The sequence below is a fragment of the Myxine glutinosa genome, chromosome 2, assembly GCF_964187855.1.
Source record: "Myxine glutinosa chromosome 2, kmMyxGlut1.1, whole genome shotgun sequence".
NCBI lineage: Eukaryota > Metazoa > Chordata > Myxini > Myxiniformes > Myxinidae > Myxine > Myxine glutinosa.
In genome coordinates, this window is record NC_136262.1 from 252,658,184 (window position 1) to 252,681,460 (window position 23,277).

Consider the following 23,277-nt stretch of genomic DNA (forward strand, 5'->3'; position numbering starts at 1 on the left):
GGATTGGTGTATTCACGTGGTTAAATTGATGTGTACATGTTGCCAAAAACAGTTCCACTACGTACAGACGCTACAAGGTGGAATTTTGGTTGTTTGGTGATGGGCAATTGCACAGCAAAGCATGATCTACACCGAATGCTTACACGGCAAACGGCATCACGCTTGCCCTTTGAAGAGAGCACTTATATAGCTTAAATGTCAGGTCTCAACACGTGATTCATTTAAAATACAAGTGGTAAGACCATCCATCGGGTAGGGACTAGCAACCAGCAGATGTAGGGTTTGACAACAAGCTGTTTTCTGTGAAAAGTGTACACGACAAGCATAGGCTCTAGGTCTTGCCAGCACAGATACAGACTCCTGGTATGGTCTTCAGACTGACCTGCCAGAAGGCAAGGCGACGGTCGGGCTCGGAGAACGTTGCCAGGTAACGGCCGTCGGGGGCGAATGCCAGTGCCGTGATTGGTCCTTTATGGCCTTGAATCGTCTGAGTCAGGGAGAAACGGGAAGCAAAAATCAATCCGCTGTCGGGCCACGCTTTCCACGATGATTGTGATGGTTAATGCTCAGCACCCAGGGCAGTGCGGAGCATTGATCCGAGTGACGTGCTGCAGGCGGACACCTCACAACGGGGCTAGCACAGAGAACCTGTTGTGACTTGACTCAGATTTGTGCGCGTTTAATTCGAAAATAAAGGCATGGCTGCAAAATGGTAAACTACGTCTAGCAACAGCCGTAGAGATATATTTATAAACAGTTCAAATGCATAAAACCTTTGACTTTTGACAACAAGTAGGCCTACTGCACTGCCTCAATGCCTCATCATAACAACAGTGAATATAACCTTTGCCATATTGTCCCAGATAATGGGTTAGATATCACAAACATTTTCTCATGTTTGTAAACTCGGTATTTAGAGAAAAGAAAGAGCCAACCTGGTAAGAAACAAACTAAACTAGAACAATGCGACTGTGTCGCCAATATGCCTCCGCATAGTCCCACAACGGGTAGATGCCATCACTCTGCATATGTATGGGTGGGGGATCACGTTTGTGAAGTTTTGTGTTGATCGGATAGGTTCGTTTTTCTATCCAATATGGCTGCCAAACCACGTGACCTATGACATCATAATTTTCGAACTATATGCAACAGTGCGGTTCGATGATATTTGTAAAATTTTGCATCGATAGGGTGAGCGGTTTCAGAGATATAATTATTTAATATTTTCCTTCAATCCAATATGGCTGCCAAACCATGTGACCTATGATGTCATAAATTTAATATTTCAATAAAAATGGGTCATAGATCATGTGCATGCAATTTCAGATTTTTAGGATAAGGAATTCGATTAAAACATTTTTGTCGGGTATACCACTTCACCTATGATGTCATCATTATCATGATTTTGTTCTCCATTGGGAGTACTTGACAATGTGCCAAGTTTCAAATTTTTCCATTCAGCAGTTTCTGAGAAATAATTTTTTAATTATTTGCTTTTAATCCAAGATGGCTGCCATACCACGTGACCCATGACGTCACAATTATCATAAAAACATTCTGCATGGGTGTCACTCCTACCCTGAAAGTTTTGTTTCAATCGGACATGTGGTTGCTGAGAAAAACGAGGTTTAGCCCGTACGGACGGACGGACGGACGGACCACCGTTAAACATAATGACTCAGGTGACTTTGTCGGCGGAGGCATAAAAATAAAATCACGTGATGTCATCACCTGTATACGGAGTGCGTGCGTGCAGTTAACACACTAACCGTGTGCACTGCAACTGCAGAAGTTTCTCAGACCAGGGAATGCGATGCTAATTTTTTTTTTCTCGAAAGGTCACCCTCTCTCCGATGGTGGCAGGGGGGTCCACCTTTGCACAGGTGTCGAGCCATTTAAGAGGCAAAAAAGACGTTTCAAAAATGGAAAAGTGCAAGAGAAGTGAAAGGTTTCCGTGCCAGCGTTCATCAAAGAAAGGTCATGGTGAGTGGTGAAGAAGGAGAAAGGAAAAGAAAGCGGACCTTGTTCAGTTTGCGGAAAATGAAGCGGACGGAATTCAATTCAAAGTAGCCAGGTATGGATGGTGTCACAATAGGTAAAGTGGTATTACTGGAAATTTGGCAACACAAGGTGGGATTTTAATACGTAAATGATGCGAGAATCAATCATTTCAAGAAAGAGATGAAGAACAAAATGAGATGATTCCTCAGCTCAGAATCAATTTAGAAAATGTCCAAAAGTTTATGTTACTTTGGAGACACGACAGAGGCATCAGGAGGAGCAGTTACATGGGGAATAGAATCGGCCTGGAATAAGTGGAGACAACTAGGTGGTATCATGATCAAGCACAGAAATATTACATCATCCGTAAAAGTTACATACAGTTTATAGAACCCGCCTCACACCGGTTTTGATGCGTGGAAGCGAAACATGGGCACTGCAAATGGAAGATGCAAAATAATGGAAAGAACAGAGAGCAGAATGATATGATGGATGAATGAATATTGTCTCTGAAAGAAGAATGCCGAGCTCAGAAATCAGGAGGAGATTAAAAAGAAATACCAGTGAAGAAGAACAACGGAAGAGAAGACTTGCTTGATATGGTCATGTGCGACAAAGGTGTAATGAAGAAAGCAATGAAGCTTGTGGTAGAATGCAGAAGGCCGAAAAGACGTCCGAAAAACACAGGTATTGAAAATGGCGAGAAAGATATGGATTTTTTGGGGTTTGCACGAAACTGATGCAATGGATAGATTCGTATGGAGAATCGACCAATTGCCCTGAAAAAAAGGGAAAATGGCTGTTGGGTGCTGTTTGTTGTGGTTGTGTGTGTTGTGGTTGGTTATGTGTGTTGTTAGTTGTGTGTCTAATTGGTTGTGGGTTGGAGGTTGTTGCTTGTGTGTGTAATTGGTTGTGTGTCTAATTGGTTATGGGTTGGAGGTTGTTGGTTGTGTATGTAATTGGTTGTGTGTGTAATTGGTTGTGGGTTGGAGGTTGTTGATTGTGTCTAATTTGGTTGTGGGTTGGATGTTGTTGGTTGTGTGTGTAATTGGTTGTGTGTCTAATTGGTTGTGGGTTGGAGGTTGTTGGTTGTGTGTGTAATTGGTTGTGGGTTGGAGGTTGTTGATTGTGTCTAATTGGTTGTGGGTTGGAGGTTGTTGATTGTGTCTAATTGGTTGTGGGTTGGATGTTGTTGGTTGTGTGTCTAATTGGTTGTGGGTTGGAGGTTGTTGGTTGTGTGTGTAATTGCTTGTGGGTTGGAGGTTGTTGATTGTGTCTAATTGGTTGTGGGTTGGATGTTGTTGGTTGTGGGTTGGAGGTTGTTGGTTGTGTCTAATTGGTTGAGGGTTGGAGGTTGTGTGTGTAATTGGTTGTGGGTTGGAGGTTGTTGGTTGTGGTTTGGAGGTTGTTGGTTGTGTGTGTAATTGGTTGTGGGTTGGAGGTTGTTGGTTGTGTGTGTAATTGTTTGTGGGTTGGAGGTTGTTGGTTGTGTCTAATTGGTTGTAGGTTGGATGTTGTTGGTTGTGGTTTGGAAGTTGTTGGTTGTGTGTGTAATTGGTTGTGGGTTGGAGGTTGTTGGTTGTGTGTGTAATTGATTGTGGGTTGGAGGTTGTTGGTTGTGTGTGTAATTACTCCCGCTAGGGAGTAATGCATTCGATCGTGTCCGTGTGTGTGTGTTCATGTGTTCGTGAACAAGATATCTGGAAAAGTTCTGAACGGATTTGGATGAAAGTTGGTGGGATGATTGCCCTTGGGATAAGGAAGAATTGATTAGTTTTTGGTGAAGCTCAGGATATTATTCCGGATCCAGGAATTTTTTGAAGGATTGTTTACCATTGGAAGATAGGGCTCATTTAAAAAAAACATTATCTTCTATATATTCTATATTTAACATTGTGATATGAAAATAGTTTTCATATTTGTTGTAAATGTAGTTTAAACTCGTGGTTATGCGTTAGAGCGGTGTATTTTTTAGCAGCGTCGTCTTCAAGGTTCTTTTTATTTTATTTTATAATAAAGACATATTCTATCATTTTAAAACGACCAAAGTGTGTATTAGGTTTCCCCGTTTCATAAAATGTATCGTTTGATACGTATAATGCTATAAAACTGTTTGTTTTTTTTGTTTGTTTTTTTTTACCTTAGAAGAGATCAACATTTACCTCAGCGAATGTCAATCGCGGTGTCAGTATTTGATGAACTTATAAAGACTTAGGTGACTTATAAGTGTGACCAGCATGTGCACGGGATTCTTCCCAGAAGAATGAGTGGCGGCATTAGCTTGTACGACTTAAAATGAGCGAGTTTTGTTTTCACGTTTGGGCCAGTTTTACATGTTGTATCCTTAAGGAATGAAACGAACGTTTTCCTGGCTTACAATTTTATTTGAAGTCACACATGCCTCAAAATACACTCACTTATATAGAATTGAACGCTGAATCCGAAAATGTAAGTGAAATTGCCTTGTTTTTTAAAAACATTATCTTCTATATATTCTAAATATATCTGTGCAGTGTCTGTCTTGTGTTGTCTTGTCTTGTGTTGTCACTGAACTACTCCCTCAAACTTTTGTGAAATCGTACTATTCCAACTTGACCCACGGCGGGGGTATGCGCTCTACTGAGTGGCGTTCTAGTTTTGTGTGTCTAATTGGTTGTGGGTTGGAGGTTGTTGGTTGTGTGTGTAATTGGTTGTGTGTCTAATTGGTTATGGGTTGGAGGTTGTTGGTTGTGTGTGTAATTGGTTGTGGGTTGGAGGTTGTTGGTTGTGTCTAATTGGTTGAGGATTGGAGGTTGTGTGTGTAATTGGTTTTGGGTTGGAGGTTGTGGTTTGGAGGTTGTTGGTTGTGTGTGTAATTGGTTGTGGGTTGGAGGTTGTTGGTTGTGTGTGTAATTGTTTGTGGGTTGCAGGTTGTTGGTTGTGTGTTGCCGGCTACCGTTTGTAGTTCGTTGCGTGTAGTTGATTGTGTATGTGTATGGTTGGTTGTGTATTCCTGGTTGTGTGTTGTTGATGGTTGTCGTTTAAACTGTCAGCTGGCAGTGTGTGTGTGTGTGTGTGTGTGTGTGTGTGTGTGTGTGTGTGTGTTAGAGATCAAGATTCTCCATGTAAATATGGAATATCCGTAGAAATGCAAAAGTCGCATGTAATGTCACCCCCAGTGCCGGCAGCCTGCAAGCAGGGCGAACCTCCGCTTCTTCTGACAGGCACAGCTGGGCTGGCCAGGCTGGGATCAATACGATATCGACTTTTAAAAAATCGTTCTTGCTCTAATTCCAGGCTGGGCGGCTGCATCTCTTTGTGTTCATCTGCACGCTTGTCCTGTCCTCGCTGTGCATCCGCACCACCACAACCTCGCATGTGCGCCTCCGTGGTTGTACTTTTTCAACCTACATCTGTGCCAACGTTAAATATCGTCAAGGTGGTTGAGTTTCTCGAATCATCTCCAGCAAGGCCAGTCCTTTCTACGATTGTCGGTTAACGCAAATGGCGTACAACTCTGTGGTTTTTCCAAACATCGCACAGCTCAATAAAACCAGATATCCTGATGAGGTTCACACTCATCATCGTTTGCCTCACACTAGAAGCCACAGTCGAAAGTTGTACACAACCAAAGTGGATGTAAACCCAGCAAAGAGGGATGGTTTTCTTCCGCCGCAATAATATCGGTCATGCTTTAGGTTTATAAAGCAGTATTTCCTTTATCCACAATGCTTTGAGGTTTTTGTGTTCCCTCGTGCATTAGGTCTGTGCTTTTGGGTACCTCCATCACAAAGCCTCGTGCACTTGAGAGGCTCCTCGAGGGATGATGCTTCGCGGTGCTCAAAATCTTTCTTTACACAGGACAATGCATGAAAGCAAAGTAATTACATTAAGGACCGTGTTGCTGAAGTGGTGCAGTCGGAGAAAGAATGAAATGATTGTGGAGCAAAGCTCAAGGACGTCTGATTGAGGATGGTCGATTTGGGACACAAATGCTGCTCACTGTGGCCAATCGGTGAGCACGTTACTGCCAAGCTGTCCTTGTTTAATGATCTGATTTTCCGTACGAGTGGAACATACATCGAATTGCACTCTGAAGGCGATGCTTTCAGAAAAAACAGGTGAGTAGCTGTTATGTCTCATGTGCATTTAAAAAGTGGTAACAGACAGCGAGATTCAAACCCAGCACCTCTGGGCCCATGCAAAGGTTAACAAAAATGTTTCCACAAAAGAGGCCAAACACCTTCTGCAATCTAGAGAAACATTCACAGGATTATGTGAGCCGCTTTGACATGTATATGGAATGGTAATAGTTCGGTGCCGATACCTGGGACTTTCCTGTGCGGATGTCGTACAACGCAAGCCGCCCAGCTCGGGCCTCCACTGCGATGCGATGGCTGTTATTACAGTAGCTGACTGTGGCAAATCTGTTGAGGGGCAGACATATGAGCAACTATTCACTGTGGTACCCTAGCAGTAGTGTTTCTATATAGGCCATAAGGGTTTCAATTCCATTTAACAACCACTTCCACGTTTCCTTCACCCAACGTGACAACTTCATCCAATAAGAAGCCCAAACACAATGAGTGTGAGTGTCTTCATTGACAGATACGTGCGCTTCATCGATAATAATTATTATTACTTGCAGAGTACCCACCCTATGGGCAATTTTGTTCCAAGCGTGCAACATGTTCTTCAGTTCTGACACATCTCTTTATTTGGGCAGTGTATAGGCAACAGACCGCTGTCTCAATCACTCCCGAAAATATAAATAAGCCTGGTTATGTGTATGAAGCAAGAACATGCGTGTACTACTTATGTGCAGATACAATACATTCTGGTTATATATCTCGGATAATTCCAATTGAACCCACCCTCTCCCAAAAGGAAGAAAATGCCAGGCTTGGCAGAATTTTTTTTATTTCCTTCAAAACTTGATGGAGTCAAACAAAACTCGCAAAGGCACAACTTCAGGGTGCCCTCATTAATCCCTGAAAGTTTCAGCTTTCTCAGGCAAATCCTCTTGGAGGAGTAGATGAAATATACAACATACTATCCATACAGTCGTGGCCAAAAAATATTGGCACCCTTGCACTTTTTTCATACAACTCAATTTTATCGAAAAACAAGTTGAAATTGACAAAAGTATTTGGTCTCTACAATTCTTTATTTCACCGTTAATATTACAGAACCTTTGTATTTGATTCAGAACTTAATATATCCTTTTAAATCAGAAAATAAAAATAAATGGCATTGGCAAAATTATTCACACCCGAGACTTAATATTTGGTAACACAGGCTTTGGACAAAATAACTGCAGTCAAGCACTTCCTATAACCACGAATAAGCTTCCCACACTTCTCTACTGGCAGTTTCTCCCTCTCTTCTTGTGCAAACTGCTCCAGTTCTCCCAGATTTGATGGGTGACTTCTCCTAACCGCTGTTTTCTGATCTCCCCACAGGTGTTCAATGGGATTTAGATCTGGACTCATTGATAGCCACTTCAGAACAGTCCAGCGTTTTGACTTGAACCATTCCTGGGTGCTTTTTGAAGTGTGTTTGGGGGTCATTGTCCTGCTGTAAGACCCATTACCTTCGACGGAGACCCAGCTTTCTGACACTGGGTTGAACATTGTCCTCCAAAATTCCTTGGTGATCTCCTGATTTCATGATGACATGCACACATTCAAGGAACCCAGTGCCAGAGGCAGAACAGCAACCCCAAAACATCACTGAACCGCCTCCAGGTTGGCTGCAGTGCCATGGGCCTTAAACTTCCTGATAACATTGCGTACGGTGGACACAGGAACATCAAGGTCTCTGGAGATGGACTTGTAGCCTTGAGATTGTCCATGTTTGGCTACAATCTTGTGTCTGACCTCCTCAGACAATTCTCTGGTTTTCTTTCTTTTCTCCATGTTCATTGCGGTACACACAGTGACACAAACCAGCAGAATGACCCCTTTTCTAGATTCAAACTGGTTGAATGAGTGATTGTTATATTGCAGGCATCTGCAACTCACCACAGGTGAATTCAATTCCAAGTAAAGGAGAATCACCTGCTTGAAATCTAATTATTTCTAACAACTTCTAAAAGGTGCCTATAACATTGTCAAGACCATTTTTGGATTTCTGTATGGAATAAGCTAAGATTTAGTATTTCTTTTTCAGCTTTTTTTGTTTTGTTCCACTGCAAACCAAAGAAATACAAATTTGGACACCAAAAGATTTTTTAATTTCAACAATTTTCTGGAAGAAATGGTGCATTATTTGAAAAAAGTGCAAGGGTGCCAATATTTTTGGCCACGACTGTACAACATACTTTCCCTCCATTATAAATAGAGATTCCTCACACCCTATCTTCCCCCACCCCACCCTCTCCCCACCCCTACCACCATCGTTCAATAAAAATTCGGAAAAAAGATGAAAATGAAGCACACAATAAAACAATAAATGGAGCACTTTAGTATCCCTAATTTTCCATTAATTACAAATGTATGCAGACAACAAACAAATGTGGATGTATGCAATGTAAGTATGTCCAAACGTTTATTATCCTGCCTAATTCTCAAAATGATGGACAAAAATTGTTTCCAAAGAAACAGACCTCCTGCTCACCTGCAAATGGATGGGAAGCATTCCTGCAGTCCCTTCTTTTTCAGGGCAGAGGGATCCAGGCAGTACATAATGATATCCATAACCTGCGGAGACAAGCTCAGGTCACGTCACAGTGCTTCAATAACAAGGTTGCCGTCAAAGAATGTCAGCATTGAATGAACATTGTGCGACGGCCTTAAATCATACACGAGTGGACGAGCACTTGAGGGTGGTGCAAGCTCGAAGACCAAGCAACAATAACTAAGACGAGACATAATGAATGACATTTTATTTGGGATTAACCAAACACGTTTGGAATACGTTCGACTGGAATGGCGGTCCAATGCCTTGTGAATCGTTCACTGGAATCTCCATATTACAGCTTTGAAATATGAACTAGAGCGAAGTCGATGGTGCGCCATCGCAAATCACCACGCTTTCCACATAAAGCAAAGTTGAAAGGTGGCAAAAAGGTTCAACCAACCATGAACCAATATCAATTTTGAGTCGACCAGAACGGCACTCTTCTATGTCGTGACCTCGACCGACATGATATGCCTCCCCCCCCCCATATTATTACATAATTATACATACTTGTACCAAGTTTGATTTAAATCCCTTTAGCTGTTCTTAGGTATCACATTTTTCCTGACATGACCTCTGAACTTTGACCTTTGATGCTGAAATCGAATCAGTTCGACCTTTCATAATAATATATACTTGTACCAAGTTTGGTCAAAATCTCATCACTAGTTCACAAGTTAGCGAAGTAACAGAATTTTTACATCATGGGACCTCTGACCTCTTGACCCCATAAATTATTTCTTTAATCTTTACATCATTAAACATACTTGTACCAAGTTTGACTTAGTTCCCTTCAGCCATTCTTAAGTTATCGTGGTAACAAAAAACTATTACAGAAACTGACCTTTGACCTCTTGATGCAGAAATCTAATCGGTTCATCTTTGCATCATAATATATACAGATACCAAGTTTGGTCAAAATCACATCACTGGTTCACAAGTTAGCTTGGCAACAGAATGTTTACCTAACGTGACCTTTGACCTCTTGACCCCATAATAGAATCAGTTGACCTTTACATCATTATACATACAAAGTTTGACCGAGACCCCTTCAGCCATTCTAAAGTTATCTCGGTAACGAAAACCTCTCACGGACGGACGGATGGACGCCGAACGGACAGCTGGATAGACGACCCGAAAACTTTCAACTTTGTTGGCGGAGGCATAAGGAAAAGGTTTTACCCCTGTGACCACAAGTCCTCACCCCATGAGGCATGAACCGGAGGTCAAATCCAAAACATTTGTTGCATATCCATGCCCCTTCCCCCAATGCTTATTGTATACACAAAGGATCATTAAAAAAATGTTTTGAAATGTGACCGTAATTGCATTTTTTGTTATTTGACCTTTTGACACCACCCATCCTCCCCAGGGGGTGGGGCCAAAAATGACACACTCTCATCATCGTCTGCTGTCAGGCCGTGTATTCTGATGTAGCCAACACAATTTGCTCTGGGTGGTTGGTGGCAGACACCATCCATCGGTTTTGTGATGACAATGCCGGGAGCCTCGCGGTTATAAACTCGGCTTGAGAAGTTTGTTCTGATTGTGTAAAATCAACAAAAATGTTACGAGCTAGTCCGAAGAAGGAAAAGTGAGTGAATAGGCGGGTTTACTCTTTTGCAAATGTACATGAGATAGATTATAACCACCTTTAGAGGCCATTTTTTCCCCGCAATGCGGGGGTTGGCCTTTTTCGGGAACCGTGGTTGTTGTTGTTTTTTGGTCCCCTTTTTGAAGCAATGTTTTGAAGCAATGTTAGATAGATTGCCAGATTTAATAATTTCACATCACTAGGAGGCACTGAGGAAATGTCATCACAATCAGTTCGTACAAGTACGTATCGACCGCACCTCATGGTACCTTCACTTCGAGCACACAATAACGCAATCTTAATGCGAAATCATGCGTTTGGTTTCAAAAGGCACATTCTTGGTATAATATGTCAATATCCTCATCCATCACAATTGAGGAGAAACATGCAACATGGCAGTGGAACACCAGCAGCTTAACATGTTGCTGAAGTCTCATCCGCATGAAAAAAGGAAGCAAAGCAAATGAATTCCTCCCCAAACTCCAATCTGGCGGCCACATGAGACCAATCAGCCGGCAACATTCACAACTGCTTTGCCAACTCTACTGCACATGACTTCATGCCCTGCTCTCGAAACAGACCGCCCCCCACCACACCCCATGCCCACCCCCACAAACAATCTCACAGCCAACCTCAGCATCGCTCCATATAGTCTTTTCTCCATAAAGCAGGTGAACCTGTGCGAGTGTAAAAAGAGCGATGGATGCCTCAGAAACCACTAACCAATCGGTCCCATTGTGCACAAAGGAAGACCCAGGCCTTATCATTGCATTCATGATCTGCTGTTCAGCTGGAATTTGCAGAATGTTCCCGATTCTCATTGGAGAAATGGGAAAGGAATCCTGTACTGAATTATTCTTTCCCCATTTGGCAAAAAACTACTTTTAAGCATCAAATAATTCACCAGACTGAACATCAACTTGTCGTTTTTATATTGTTTACAAATTAGATGTCTTATTCTTAGAAATACATATTTATAGGATAGCAGTGTATTAAGAGAAGCGAAAACTTCTCCCCCCCCCCCCCCCCACACACACACACACACACACACACACACACACACACACACACACACACACACACACACACACACACACACACACACACACACACACACACACACACACACACACACACACACACACACACACACACACACACACACACACACACACACACACACACACACACACACACACACGTTTCTTGTTCTTCTTCTTCTTCCCCCCTCTTTCCCATTCCCTCTCCCTCCCACAGATCTCCCAATGTCCCTGTTCTCTGTTGTTGTGTGTGTATGTATGTATGTATGTATGTATGTATGTATGTATGTATGTATGTATGTATGTATGTATGTATATATATATATATATATATATATATATATATATATATATATATATATATATATATATCTAACTTAAATTGTTAGATGACTTCATCTTCAATGCACTTTCACACACTTACATACACATACAGTGCATTCAGAAAGTATTCAGACCCCTTCACTTTTTTCACATTTTGTTATGTTGCAGCCTTATGCTGAAATCGTTTAAATTCATTTTTTTTTCCTCATCAATCTACACTCAATACCCCATACTGACAAAGAGAAAACAGGATTTTAGAAAGTTTTGCAAATATATATATATATACATTACTATATAAGAGAGCTGCTGGTCTGTCTGTCTGTGTGTCTGTATGTGTCGCCATTTTTCTCAGAGATGGCTGAACGGATCTTCGTCAAACTTTCAGAAGTTCATCAGTGAGTGCCTGGGAGTGTTTTAGGGGGGGGGAAAGTTCGTTTTTTTGGATTTTCTTTAAAAAAATCGCTCTTTAGTGCCTAAACCTTTTTGATTAATGACAGTTATATACAAGTACACATTCGCATAAATAAATACAAAACAATCACCAGACATTTGAACACAAATAATAAAACAATTCAGGAAGCCGTCGAAGTTGGTGGTAAGGCTTCTTCTTCTTCCTGAACGTCATCATACTTAACTCAGAAACGTGATGAACGGCACATTCAGCAGTATATATTCAACGGAAAGGTAAAATGATGATTTGACATTTGTGATTGATTCTGATTTCGATGTAATTGCTTTTCCATTATACGAGTGTTTGCCCTCATTTCAAATACTAGGGCGTGCCCGCACGTACGTGCTTGCCCGTACGTGCTTGCCCGTACGTGCGTGCAAAAAAACATGCGTGCAAACAACAACAACAAAAAAAAAACTTTGAAACCACGTGGCAGTAACGACCACAGAACCCCCCCCCTCTATTTACATGAAATGGTTTGGTCCATTCGCAAAGCCAAAGCGAACGGCTTGCGAGTACGGTAGAACCCCCCCCCTCTATTTACATGAAATGGTTTGGTCCATTCGCACAGCCAAAGCGAACGGCTTGCGAGTACGGTGACCATACCTTGGGAACCACTTGTCCGATTAATTTCAAACCTTGAAAAGGCACATCCTCGGGTCCCCAGCAATATACCTGGCAAGTTTCAATTAGATCGGACCCGTGGTTGTCGAGAAACAGCGGTCACAGACAAACACTCACACACACACACAGACACACACACATACACACAGAGATTACTGGAATTATAGATAGATGTTAATGTTTCTTATTTGCTTCAGCAACGCCGGCCGGGTATTCCAGCTATAAACACTTTTATACTTTACTCGGGGCACATATACAAATACAACTTTGTCTGGGGTGTAACATAGGCTATGTGGCCGTGGTCTCATTCGGGGGAGTGGGGGACCGGGAGAGGGGCGTAAATTCTCTATGTTAACCCTTTGAGTACGGGATTTTTTTTGTTAAAAATACCCCCGGTACGGGATTAATTTGGCATTTTGGTACGGGAATGCAACCACGTACTGACGATCTATTTATAGGTATAGTCGAGGTTCCGTGCACAAAACGTCATAACGTCATCCGTGCACAAAACTTTTTCGCGGGTTGCAGCACTGGACGTCATCCATACTCAAAGGGTTAATGTGTACTGTGTAGCACAACCTGGTGATGGTGGCAGAGGGTATTACAATTTCCTATTTTTACCTGGGCAACACTGAGCTTATGAAGCACTCTTTGCATGGGAAATTCTTTCCTTCTTCCCTTCGCCCTCCCCCAAAACGGAGGGGCCTGTCAAAGGTCTCCCCCCCCCCCCCCCAAAGATGTATATGTAGTATATTGAAGGAGCTCGGGCTCCCACGTCGATCGGAAGAATGGACGCGACAAAAAGCTGGAATTCGTCCGAGTTGCTTTATTCAAACAAAACACTCAGGTACTCTGAAAAGCCCGTTTATCGGGCAGCAATATATATACACACATTATCCCGGAGCGTTTGCCCAGGAAAGGCGAGAGGGGGCGTGGCCGAGCGTCCTGGCTGCGGCCTGGCAAGTTGAGGGCGAGCCTGCCCGGGCATGCCCGGGCGTCCCGACCGAGGCCTGGCAAGTTGAGCGTGGGCCTGCCCAGGCGTCCTGGACGAGCCCGGCATGGTGATCGCTCCGCGTCCTTGATAGGTGCAAGGCGATTGTGAAAACCCAGCGGTAGCCGCTACACACATCCCCCCAGAATCGACTTGCACCGGCAGGGTCAATTTGAGGGGGGTCCTGATGACCCGGCCGAAGCGACCCCTGGCGGGTAGTGGTGGGGGGAGGGGGGTCCGGTGTGGTGGTGGGCGGTCGAGTGGGGGCACCGTGGATGGGGGGCGGCCTCGCCGCGGCGGAAGGGCCACCCGTGGTGGTTGGTCGACGTCCACGTGCGCCGGCTTGAGGCGGTCCACTGCAATCCGGTCCGACCTGCCGCCGATGTCGATGACGAAAGACTTGTTGTCCCGTCGCAGGACCCGGAAGGGCCCGTCGTACGGCGGCCGCAGTGGCCCCCGATGTGCGTCGTGACGCACAAAAACATACTCCGCTGTGTGAAGTGCTGGGGGGACGTAGGACTGGGGGTCACCGTGGTGGGATGTTGGCACGGGGGCAAACCGTCGGGCGGCCTCCTGGAGGTCCGAGCGATGGTGAGCTGCGGACCAGGGACTGGTAGCGTCGGGCACGAATTCGCCCGGGACGCGTAGCGCCTGGCCGTAGACAAGCTCGGCGGTGGATGCCTGGAGGTCCTCCTTGGGGGCCGTGCGGAGGCCCAAAAGGACCCACGGCAGCCGGTCGGCCCAACCGCCGTCTTGAAGGCCGGCCATGAGCGCGGCCTTCATGGAGCGGTGGAATCGCTCGCACAACCCGTTTGCTTGGGGGTGGTAGGCCGTAGTACGGTGGAGCTTGACCCCCAGGTTGCGGGCGACCGCGCCCCACAGCTCGGAGGTGAACTGTGGTCCGCGGTCTGATGAGATGTCCGCTGGTGCGCCGAAGCGGGCGACCCAGGTGGCGATGAAAGCCTGTGCCACGTTGGCGGTGGTGGTGGAGACGAGGGGAACGGCCTCCGGCCACCTGGTGGTCATGTCCACCATGGTGAGCAGGTGTGTGAACCCCCGTGATTGGGGGAGGGGGCCCACCAGATCCACGTTGACGTGGTTGAAACGTCGTTCGGGCACGGTGAAAGGTGCCAGCGGGGCCTGGGTGTGTCGGTGGACCTTGGCCCGTTGGCGGGCTGTGCAGGTGCTGGTCCAATCGCGGACGTCCCGACGAAGGCCGTGCCAGACGAATCGCGCCGACACCAGCTTCTGGGAAGCTTTCCGGCCCGGGTGGGAAAGGCCGTGGAGGGAGGCGAAGATGCGGCGTTGCCAGGTGACGGGCACGGTGGGGCGAGGCTGGCCTTGGGAGACGTCGCAGAGCAGGACAGTGTCCGCGAAGGGGATGTCGGCCAGGCGGAGGCCCGTGTCCGCCGCCCGGAGGGCTTGCACCATGGTGTCGGTGGTTTGGTCCGCCGCCATAAGCGCGAAGTCCACGCCCAGGTGGACCGCGTTCGCGCTGGCCCGGGAAAGAAAGTCGGCCACGGTGTTGTTTTTGCCGGCGACGTGCCGGATGTCCGTGGTAAACTCCGACACGGCGGAGAGGTGGCGCTGTTGGCGGGCCGACCACGGCTCCGTGACCTTGGCCATTGCGTAAACCAACGGCTTGTGGTCGACGAATGCCGTGAAAGGTCGGCCCTCCAGGAGGTGGCGGAAATGGCGGACGGCCAGGTGTAGACCGAGGAGCTCACGGTCAAACGTGCTGTATTTGAGCTCGTTCGGCCGGAGCTGCCGGCTGAAAAAAGCGAGTGGCTGCCAAACCCCGTTCACCCATTGCTCATGTACGGCGCCCACCGCGTAGTCGGAGGCATCCGTGGTGATGGCGATGGGAGCGTTGAGCACCGGGTGAGCGAGAAGTGTTGCGTCGGCGAGGGCCCGCTTTGAGCTTTGGAAGGCCGCGTCCATTGCTGCGGACCAGGTGATGTCGTGCTTGGCCGGCTTGCCCCGGAGGGCTTCGTAGAGGGGCCGCATGAGTTGAGCAGCGCGGGGCACGAAGCGGTGATAAAAATTCACCATTCCCAGGAATTCCTGCAGGGCCTTTATGGTGCGGGGACGCGGGAACGTGGTGATGGCCTCGACCTTGGTTGGCAGCGGCATGGCCCCGTTCTTGGTGATGTGGTGGCCCAAAAAATCGTGCCGAAGTGGCATTTGGCCGGGTTGACGATGAGGCCGTGCTCGCTGAGGCGCTCCGAACAGTGTTCGGAGGTGGAGGAGGTGCTCGGCCCGGGACGTGCTGGCGACGAGGATGTCGTCCAGGTAAACGAAAAGGAACGGCAGGTCACGCAGCACGCCGTCCATCAAGCGCTGGAACGCCTGAGCCACGTTCTTGAGACCAAACGGCATCCGTAAGAATTCGAATAAGCCGAACGGCGTGATGACTGCCGTTTTAGGGACGTCGGCCGCCCTGACAGGTACCTGGTGATATCCCCGTATGAGATCAATTTTCGAAAAAATGACCCGTCCCGCCAGACGGGCGGAGAAGTCTTGGATGTGCGGGATCGGATACCTGTCGGGGGTGGTAGCGTCGTTAAGGCGGCGGTAGTCGCCACATGGGCGCCAGCCGCCCCCTGGCTTTGGGACGATGTGTAGTGGCGAAGCCCACGTGCTATCGGAGCGCCGCACGATGCCGAGGTGTTCTAAAGCGTCGAACTCGGCTTTGGCCACGGCGAGCTTGGCTGGGTCGAGGCGGCGGGCTCTGGCGTAGACCAGCGGGCCCGTGGTTGGTATGTGGTGCTCGATCCCATGCCGTACTGCGACGGCCGAAAACGTCGGCCGTGTGAGGGCCGGGAACTCCGTGAGCAGGCGAGCAAACTCGTTCGCCGCCGGGAGGGCGCATGCCAGCTCGGTCGGTGTGGAGCTGCTCAATGTGCATACCAGGGAGCTGAAGGTTTCGGCGTTGATTAAACGACGCCGTTGGACGTCCACCAGCAGTCCGTGTGCGCAGAGGAAGTCGGCGCCTAGCAGAGCCATGGGCACGTTTGCGGTTACAAACGTCCAAGCAAAGCGTGGCCGCCGAAGCAGAGGGTGACGTTGCGCGGGCCGAAGGTGCGGATGGCCGATCCGTAGGCCGCAACCAAGGAGGGGCCGCAAACCGCGGACTGCCTGTCCTGGTCAGAGGCGGGTATGACGCTCAGTTGGGCGCCGGTGTCGCACAGGAAGCGCCGTCCGGACGCTTTATCCGTGATGAACAGTAAGTTGCCCGTGTGGCCGGCGCTCATGGCTGGTAATGAACGCCGGCCCGGCTGTTTCCCGGCTTGCCGAAGGTGCACAGGGGTCGGCATGTCCGGGCCTTCTGTCCGAACCTGGCATGATAGTAACACCACGCTTGGTCAGGTGGAGGCCCCGGTCGTCGTGCTGGAGGTGGTCGGCTCGGTGTAGCGGCCGCCAATTGCGTCGGCAGTTCGGTCGTCGACCGTGCCGGGTGCTCGGGCGCCATGGGTGTTGCGTCGGACGGCGGTGGGCCCCAAGTCGCTGCTGCGATGCGCTGGCCTGCGGCGGAGATCTTGTCGGCTTCCCTGGCAAGGGCACGGGGATCCGTGATCGTCGTGCTTGCCAGGGCGAGGCGTACCGGGCTAGGCAGCTGACGGAGGAACAGCTCCCGGAACAGGAATGCCGGAGAGTGCTCGCCGAGCAGCGAAGAGCATGTAGTCCATTTGCTCGGAAGGGCGCATGTCGCCGAGCTCGGGCAGGTCGAGCAGGCGCCGTGCGCGTTCCGCCGATGGGAGGGCGAAAGCGTCGAGAAGCTTTTTAATCGCGCCATATTTGTCAGCGGCTGGCGGGCTCTCGAGGAGGCTCAGGGCGCGGGCCGCGGTGGCTGAACCGAGCGCTGCTACCACATGGTGGAAGCGGGTGTCGTCGGCCGTGATGCCTCGCAGGGCGAACAGGGAGTTCGCCTGTGCGAACCAAACCGCCGCGTGAGCCTCCCAGAAGGTAGGCAGTTTAAGGGCCACTGCCATGTCCATGTCGGTAGGTCACCAATGAAGGAGCTCGGGCTCCCACGTCGATCGGAAGAATGGACGCGACAAAAAGCTGGAATTCGTCCGAGTTGCTTTATTCAAACAAAACACTCAGGTACTCTGAAAAGCCCGTTTATCGGGCAGCAATATATATACACACATTATCCCGGAGCGTTTGCCCAGGAAAGGCGAGAGGGGGTGTGGCCGAGCGTCCTGGCTGCGTCCTGGCAAGTTGAGCGCGGGCCTGCCCGGGCGTCCTGGACGAGCCCGGCATGGTGATCGCTCCGCGTCCTTGATAGGTGCAAGGCGATTGTGAAAACCCAGCGGTAGCCGCTACAATATCTCTCCCCTCACCTCACTTCCCCTTCATATATATATATATATATATATATATATATATATATATATATATATATATATATATATATATATATATATATATATATATATATTATATATTGTTACGGGTCGCGGACAAGATGTTACTTTGGGCCGAGCGGATGGTCAACCGCGACCGTTACAGGATCCCGGATTGGCCCGACTCCCCCAACGTTGACCAGATCGCACCACAGATATTCAATTTGGAAACCTCTAAAGCAACCGAAAGAGAAGGAAGAGAGAAGAAGACAGAGTACGGAGGAATAACAGGATTTATTATACACACAAGCAAAAAGAAGGAGCGATCAAAGTTATTTACAAGCAATGGATGGAAGAAGCAGTCACACAGTGAATCGTTAGCTTATACGTCAATTTACTTAACCCCAGGACAACGATTAGGACAGACGACGTTCACACTTACACGGGGGATATTGCAGGCAGGTATGGCTTGAGGATGGATGGTTGTTTTGGGAGGCAATGGAGGGTCCAGCGTGGATTGCTGCCTGGCGCGTCCTTTTCGTGGCCTGCGGCCCCTTAGCTGCCCCCTTAGCTGCAGCGCAGCTGGTCGCACGATGGCTCGCACACACCTGCTCGTTCAGGCGTCTTCCTTCTCCCCAGCAACAACGAACGACAGCAAGCAAGAGGACGGGGTCAGAGCAAGAGGACGGGGTCAGAGCAAGAGGGTGGAGTGCATCCCGCGGCGGCTTATATTGGTTTCCTCACCGAACCTTCGCGCACTTTCTCGGGGGTTCCCGCTCCGCCCTCTCTTAGCCAAACCCCTTGTTCTGGGTTGGATGAGCGGGGCCGACTTACTCCTCCCCCCTATGACGAGGGGGGCGACCCGTCTTCTCTAGCCACTCCCCTTGTTCGTAATGGCCGCAAATGGCGAAAACCGGTCAGCAGCTGCAGGTAAGGCGCCGTCACGTTGCACAGCAGTTCAGTACTGCAATAAACGGTTGCTGTCAAAGCTCAAGTGGGGGAATCCCTGGCACTTAAGCTGCCATGGATCATCGGAGGGGCCTACGCTTTATTTCGTTTGATGCAATGCAGAGTCAATCTAGTGGGAAACACATATTTAGCCTACATAGAATAAGGAAATAAACTATTTAAAAAGATATATCGTGGCCTGTGTGTAAGTTTCATGGAATTAACTAGGAGGATGGCTGCGACCATTATTTACATTACGAGGGTGTTACACACAACAAAACCATACTTTTCACATTCGTTACAATTTCTCCAAAATTGTTACACTTCTCAAAACCGTTACCCTTCTCAAAACCGTTACACTTCTCAAATTCGTTACAATATATATATATATATATATATATATATATATATATATATATATATATATATATATATATATATATATATATATATATATACATATACATATATATATATGTATATTTATATCTATATATATATATATATATATATATATATATATATATATATATATATATATATATATATATATATATATATATATATATATACAGACTTGGCATTTAATATGGAATATTTTTTTTGTGGGGGTGAACTTACTTTTCAAGATGTCTTAGAACCAAAAGTTCATTGGAATTATGTTGAAATTATTCTAGATTTTGTTAATGTGACCTTTAAAAGAAACAAAAACCACATTTGACATTTCAAAGCAAATAAATTGATCCTTGAAAGTGATGTAAACTGTATCGAACCCAATTCACGGAAAGTACTGTGTTAAACTTCTGTACGTTTTCCAGAAGTATCTCTTTATTTTGCACATTAGCCAAATTTTTTTTTAACAAAAACAAAAGTTAAATTACGACTGGGATTACGGACAGTAAAATTACAGTTCAGTACTTCGTGTAACCCCAACGAGCATTCAGGAGAGCACGTACACGTCGAGGCATGCTGTTCACGAGATTTGCCAAGGTTTGGACAGGAATCGCTTGCCATGCAGTTACAATAGCCTGCTGCAATTCACGCACAGAGGTCGGCTGCTGGTCCAAGTGGTCGATTTGACGCGTTAATTCTGCCCACAAGTTCTCTATCGGATTCATATCCGGGGACATGGCAGGCCACTCCATATGCTCTACACCACGGTCAGCAAGAAAGTGTTGGATCATGCGAGCACGATGGGGCCGTGCATTGTCATCTTGGAACACAAAGTTTCCTCGAAAGGCTGCATGAGCAAATGGAAGCAATGTTTCTTCCAGAATGGCCCTGTACTTGAACTGGTTCAGGTTTCCATTCAGAACAACCAGGTCAGTTTTGCCCCCTGCATGAAAAGCAGCCCAAACGGTCAACCCCCCACCTCCAGCTTGGACTCTTGGCACTATACAATCTTTGTTGTAGGCTCCATGCACTTGTCTGCGCACTCGGTCGCGGCCATCTTGATGATAGCCCAGAAATCTAGACTCGTCGCTGAAGATCACGTGATTCCAGTGTCCTGGCTGCCATTGACGGTGCTCTCTGGTCCACGGCAATCGGCGCTGGGGGTGTTGTCTGGTCTGGCGTGGCTTTCTCAGGTGACGCCTGGCACGATAACCTGCTTGAACCAGTCGTTGGTCGACTAGCCTTCTGGATACAGGCACATTTGTCAGTTGTTGCCACTCAGCCCTAAGCCGATTAGCTGACTTGGTACGGCCATTGCGGACTAACCGGTGCAGCTGGCGATCATCCCTCCTTGTGGTTCTGCGGGGACGTCCTGGCCTCGGTATTGGAGTAGGGACACCCCTCTGAGCATTTCGTTTCAGGATCTTTGACACCTGACCTTGAGTGATGCCATACTGCCGAGCAATAGCATGCTGTTTCATGCCGGAATTTCGTAAAGCCACCACTCCATGACAAACAGCATTGTCAAGTTGACGGACCATCTCCAGAGGAAGCGGCAATAACCTTTGTAGACATGCAGCAGTTGTTTTCCACTAATACAGAACGCAACAACCCTTATATACCCGATTGTGAAGCCAATCGTCAAATGTACCTGTCCTTACATTTTGTCACGCCACCTGTGATATAATCCTGTTATTGACTTCTTGCTGCGAAAGACAATCAGTGACATGGTTCTTTCAACAAAGACATCACCGAAGGGTAAAATAAATTCACCAGATTGATATACTGAGTTCAGAAAGTAAACCCAAGTCAAGAAAAAAAAAACTTCTATATTGAATGCCAAGTCTGTATATATATATATATATATATATATATATATATATATATATATATATATATATATATATATATATATATATATATATATATATATATATAAAGATATATAAATATCTATCTATCTATATATATATATCTATATATATATATATATTTATATATATATATTTATATATACATATACATATATACATATATACATATATATATATATATATACATATATACATATATACATATATATATATATACATATATACATATATATATATATACATACATATATACATATACATATATACATATATACATATATACATATATACATATATACATATATACATATATACATATATATTGTTGCGGATATGGGATTTGCATCCATCCATATCCGCTTGTAAATATTCCCCTATTTCCTCAATACTTCCCAACTATCCCCAATCCCCCATTCCCTAGTCCCATTTTCTGTAAACAACACTCTGTAGACCCGACCTCCCCCTATTTCCCCCATTAAATGTCGTGCCCAGGTTCACCGCATCTCATGTAAGACAACTATAGGACATCTTGCTAGTTATTCTTAGTCTATGTCAGGTAAGGACTCGTTTCCATTAATTCTGACCCTTCGTTGCACCAGAATGTGATTGTATGGCACCGTTAGGAAGTTTAGGACCTCCCAATACCTCCCCGCAGCTCTTCCTCACGGTTCAGCAACAACAACAACAACAACAGCACCGGCGGCGGCGTGCACAGGGAGTGCGCGTCCTCACTCCGGCTTGGTTGGTAGGGGGTGTTGGGAGGGCATGAGGCCTTCCCAACGAGCCGCCATCGAACATGTGCTCGACGGGGTTACCAAATAGGGGCTCCCTGTCAGCTCCTCGTCAAGGGCGGAGCCTGGTAACCCCCGCACCCAATGGAAGCGGTGGACCGGCCCCAGGGGGGGCGGAGCCAACCAGCCGAGGGCGTGTCACTCCCCGCTGATCATGCGCAGGAAGAGGGAGGTGACGTCAGATGTGCGCTGAGCTTGGAGCAAGCAAGACGTACCCTCCGAGCGCTGTGAGGCCTCCCCGCATCTCTGGACTGGACCGTGCTTTATCCTGTCCCCGAGCCAAGGTGCACCTTGTGCTATCGACTGCCTGTCCCTCCCTGCCATCAATCCCTGTGTAAGTCAGCCTTGTTCCGTTTGTCTGTGGTCTGTCTGGGATAAGATAAGACGGTAATTAAGTGCCCATCTCTTCTGTGTCTTTTACCTCACTCTGCCGTGTAATCTACCCCCTTTTCTCCACCACTGTAATTATATCCTCCTCCGGAGGTCTTGAGAACTGTACCCCTTGCGTCGTTTCATCTATCCCAGTCGTTGTGTCCTTTCCATCATTGATTTAGCATAGCGCGATTTGGTCAACGTCTGGGTGGAATCGGGGTCTAGTCAGGGAATAACTGTTCGGTCGCGGTCATACCAACCGCTCGGTCAAAAATAACATCCAAACCGCGTCCGTAACAATTGGTGTCGAGGAGTGAGATTCGAGGCCCGAACCAAATTTTTTAAAAAAACATCAAGGAAAAAATTTGGTCAAAATTATAAAGTACCGAAATTTGATTTTGTTTTACAAAAAAAACCCGAATTTTGAAAGTCGCGCTATGGCAGATCAAGACGGCTGGGTTCCGGTAGAGGAGAGTGGGGTAGAATCGACCCAGGACCCCAGGGAAGAAGTGGGGAAAATGGTGGAGGAGAGTAAAGAAGGTGTGGTTGAGGAGGTATCAGGTGCACAAAATGGCGCTCTCGCGCACGTGGTTACAGCGGCACCAAATTTTGCCGCGCCCGTGACCGTAGCAGCGGGCTTTGATGTGGGGGACTTCATGGCGCAATTCACCGAGATGCTGAGAATAGAGGGGGAGAAATTGAGTAATAAAATGGAAGCAATAACGAACGGATTGGGAAACCAAATTGAAGCAATAACCAACAGAATGGGTGACCGCATGCAAAAATATGGGGAGACCATGGATCGCATGGTGGGCGAAAGGGTCCCAGGGGTGCACGAGGAGGTAACGCGGGTCGAGAAGCGCTG

General features: G+C 46.9%; 1 protein-coding gene across 3 annotated transcripts in view; it reads right to left on the bottom strand.

Annotated features, from left to right (window-relative positions):
• The window catches only part of LOC137420664 (WD repeat-containing protein 7), a 178,368-nt gene that overhangs the window by 11,676 nt on the left and 143,415 nt on the right, over positions 1–23,277 (bottom strand). For all 3 annotated transcript variants that reach the window (XM_068105909.2, XM_068105910.2, XM_068105908.2), the window contains 3 exons: positions 8,599–8,681; positions 6,308–6,407; positions 383–487 (listed from right to left, as the gene is read on the bottom strand). In XM_068105909.2, coding sequence (XP_067962010.2) covers positions 383–487; positions 6,308–6,407; positions 8,599–8,681 — 288 coding nt within the window. The remainder of the gene's footprint in view (positions 1–382; positions 488–6,307; positions 6,408–8,598; positions 8,682–23,277) is intronic.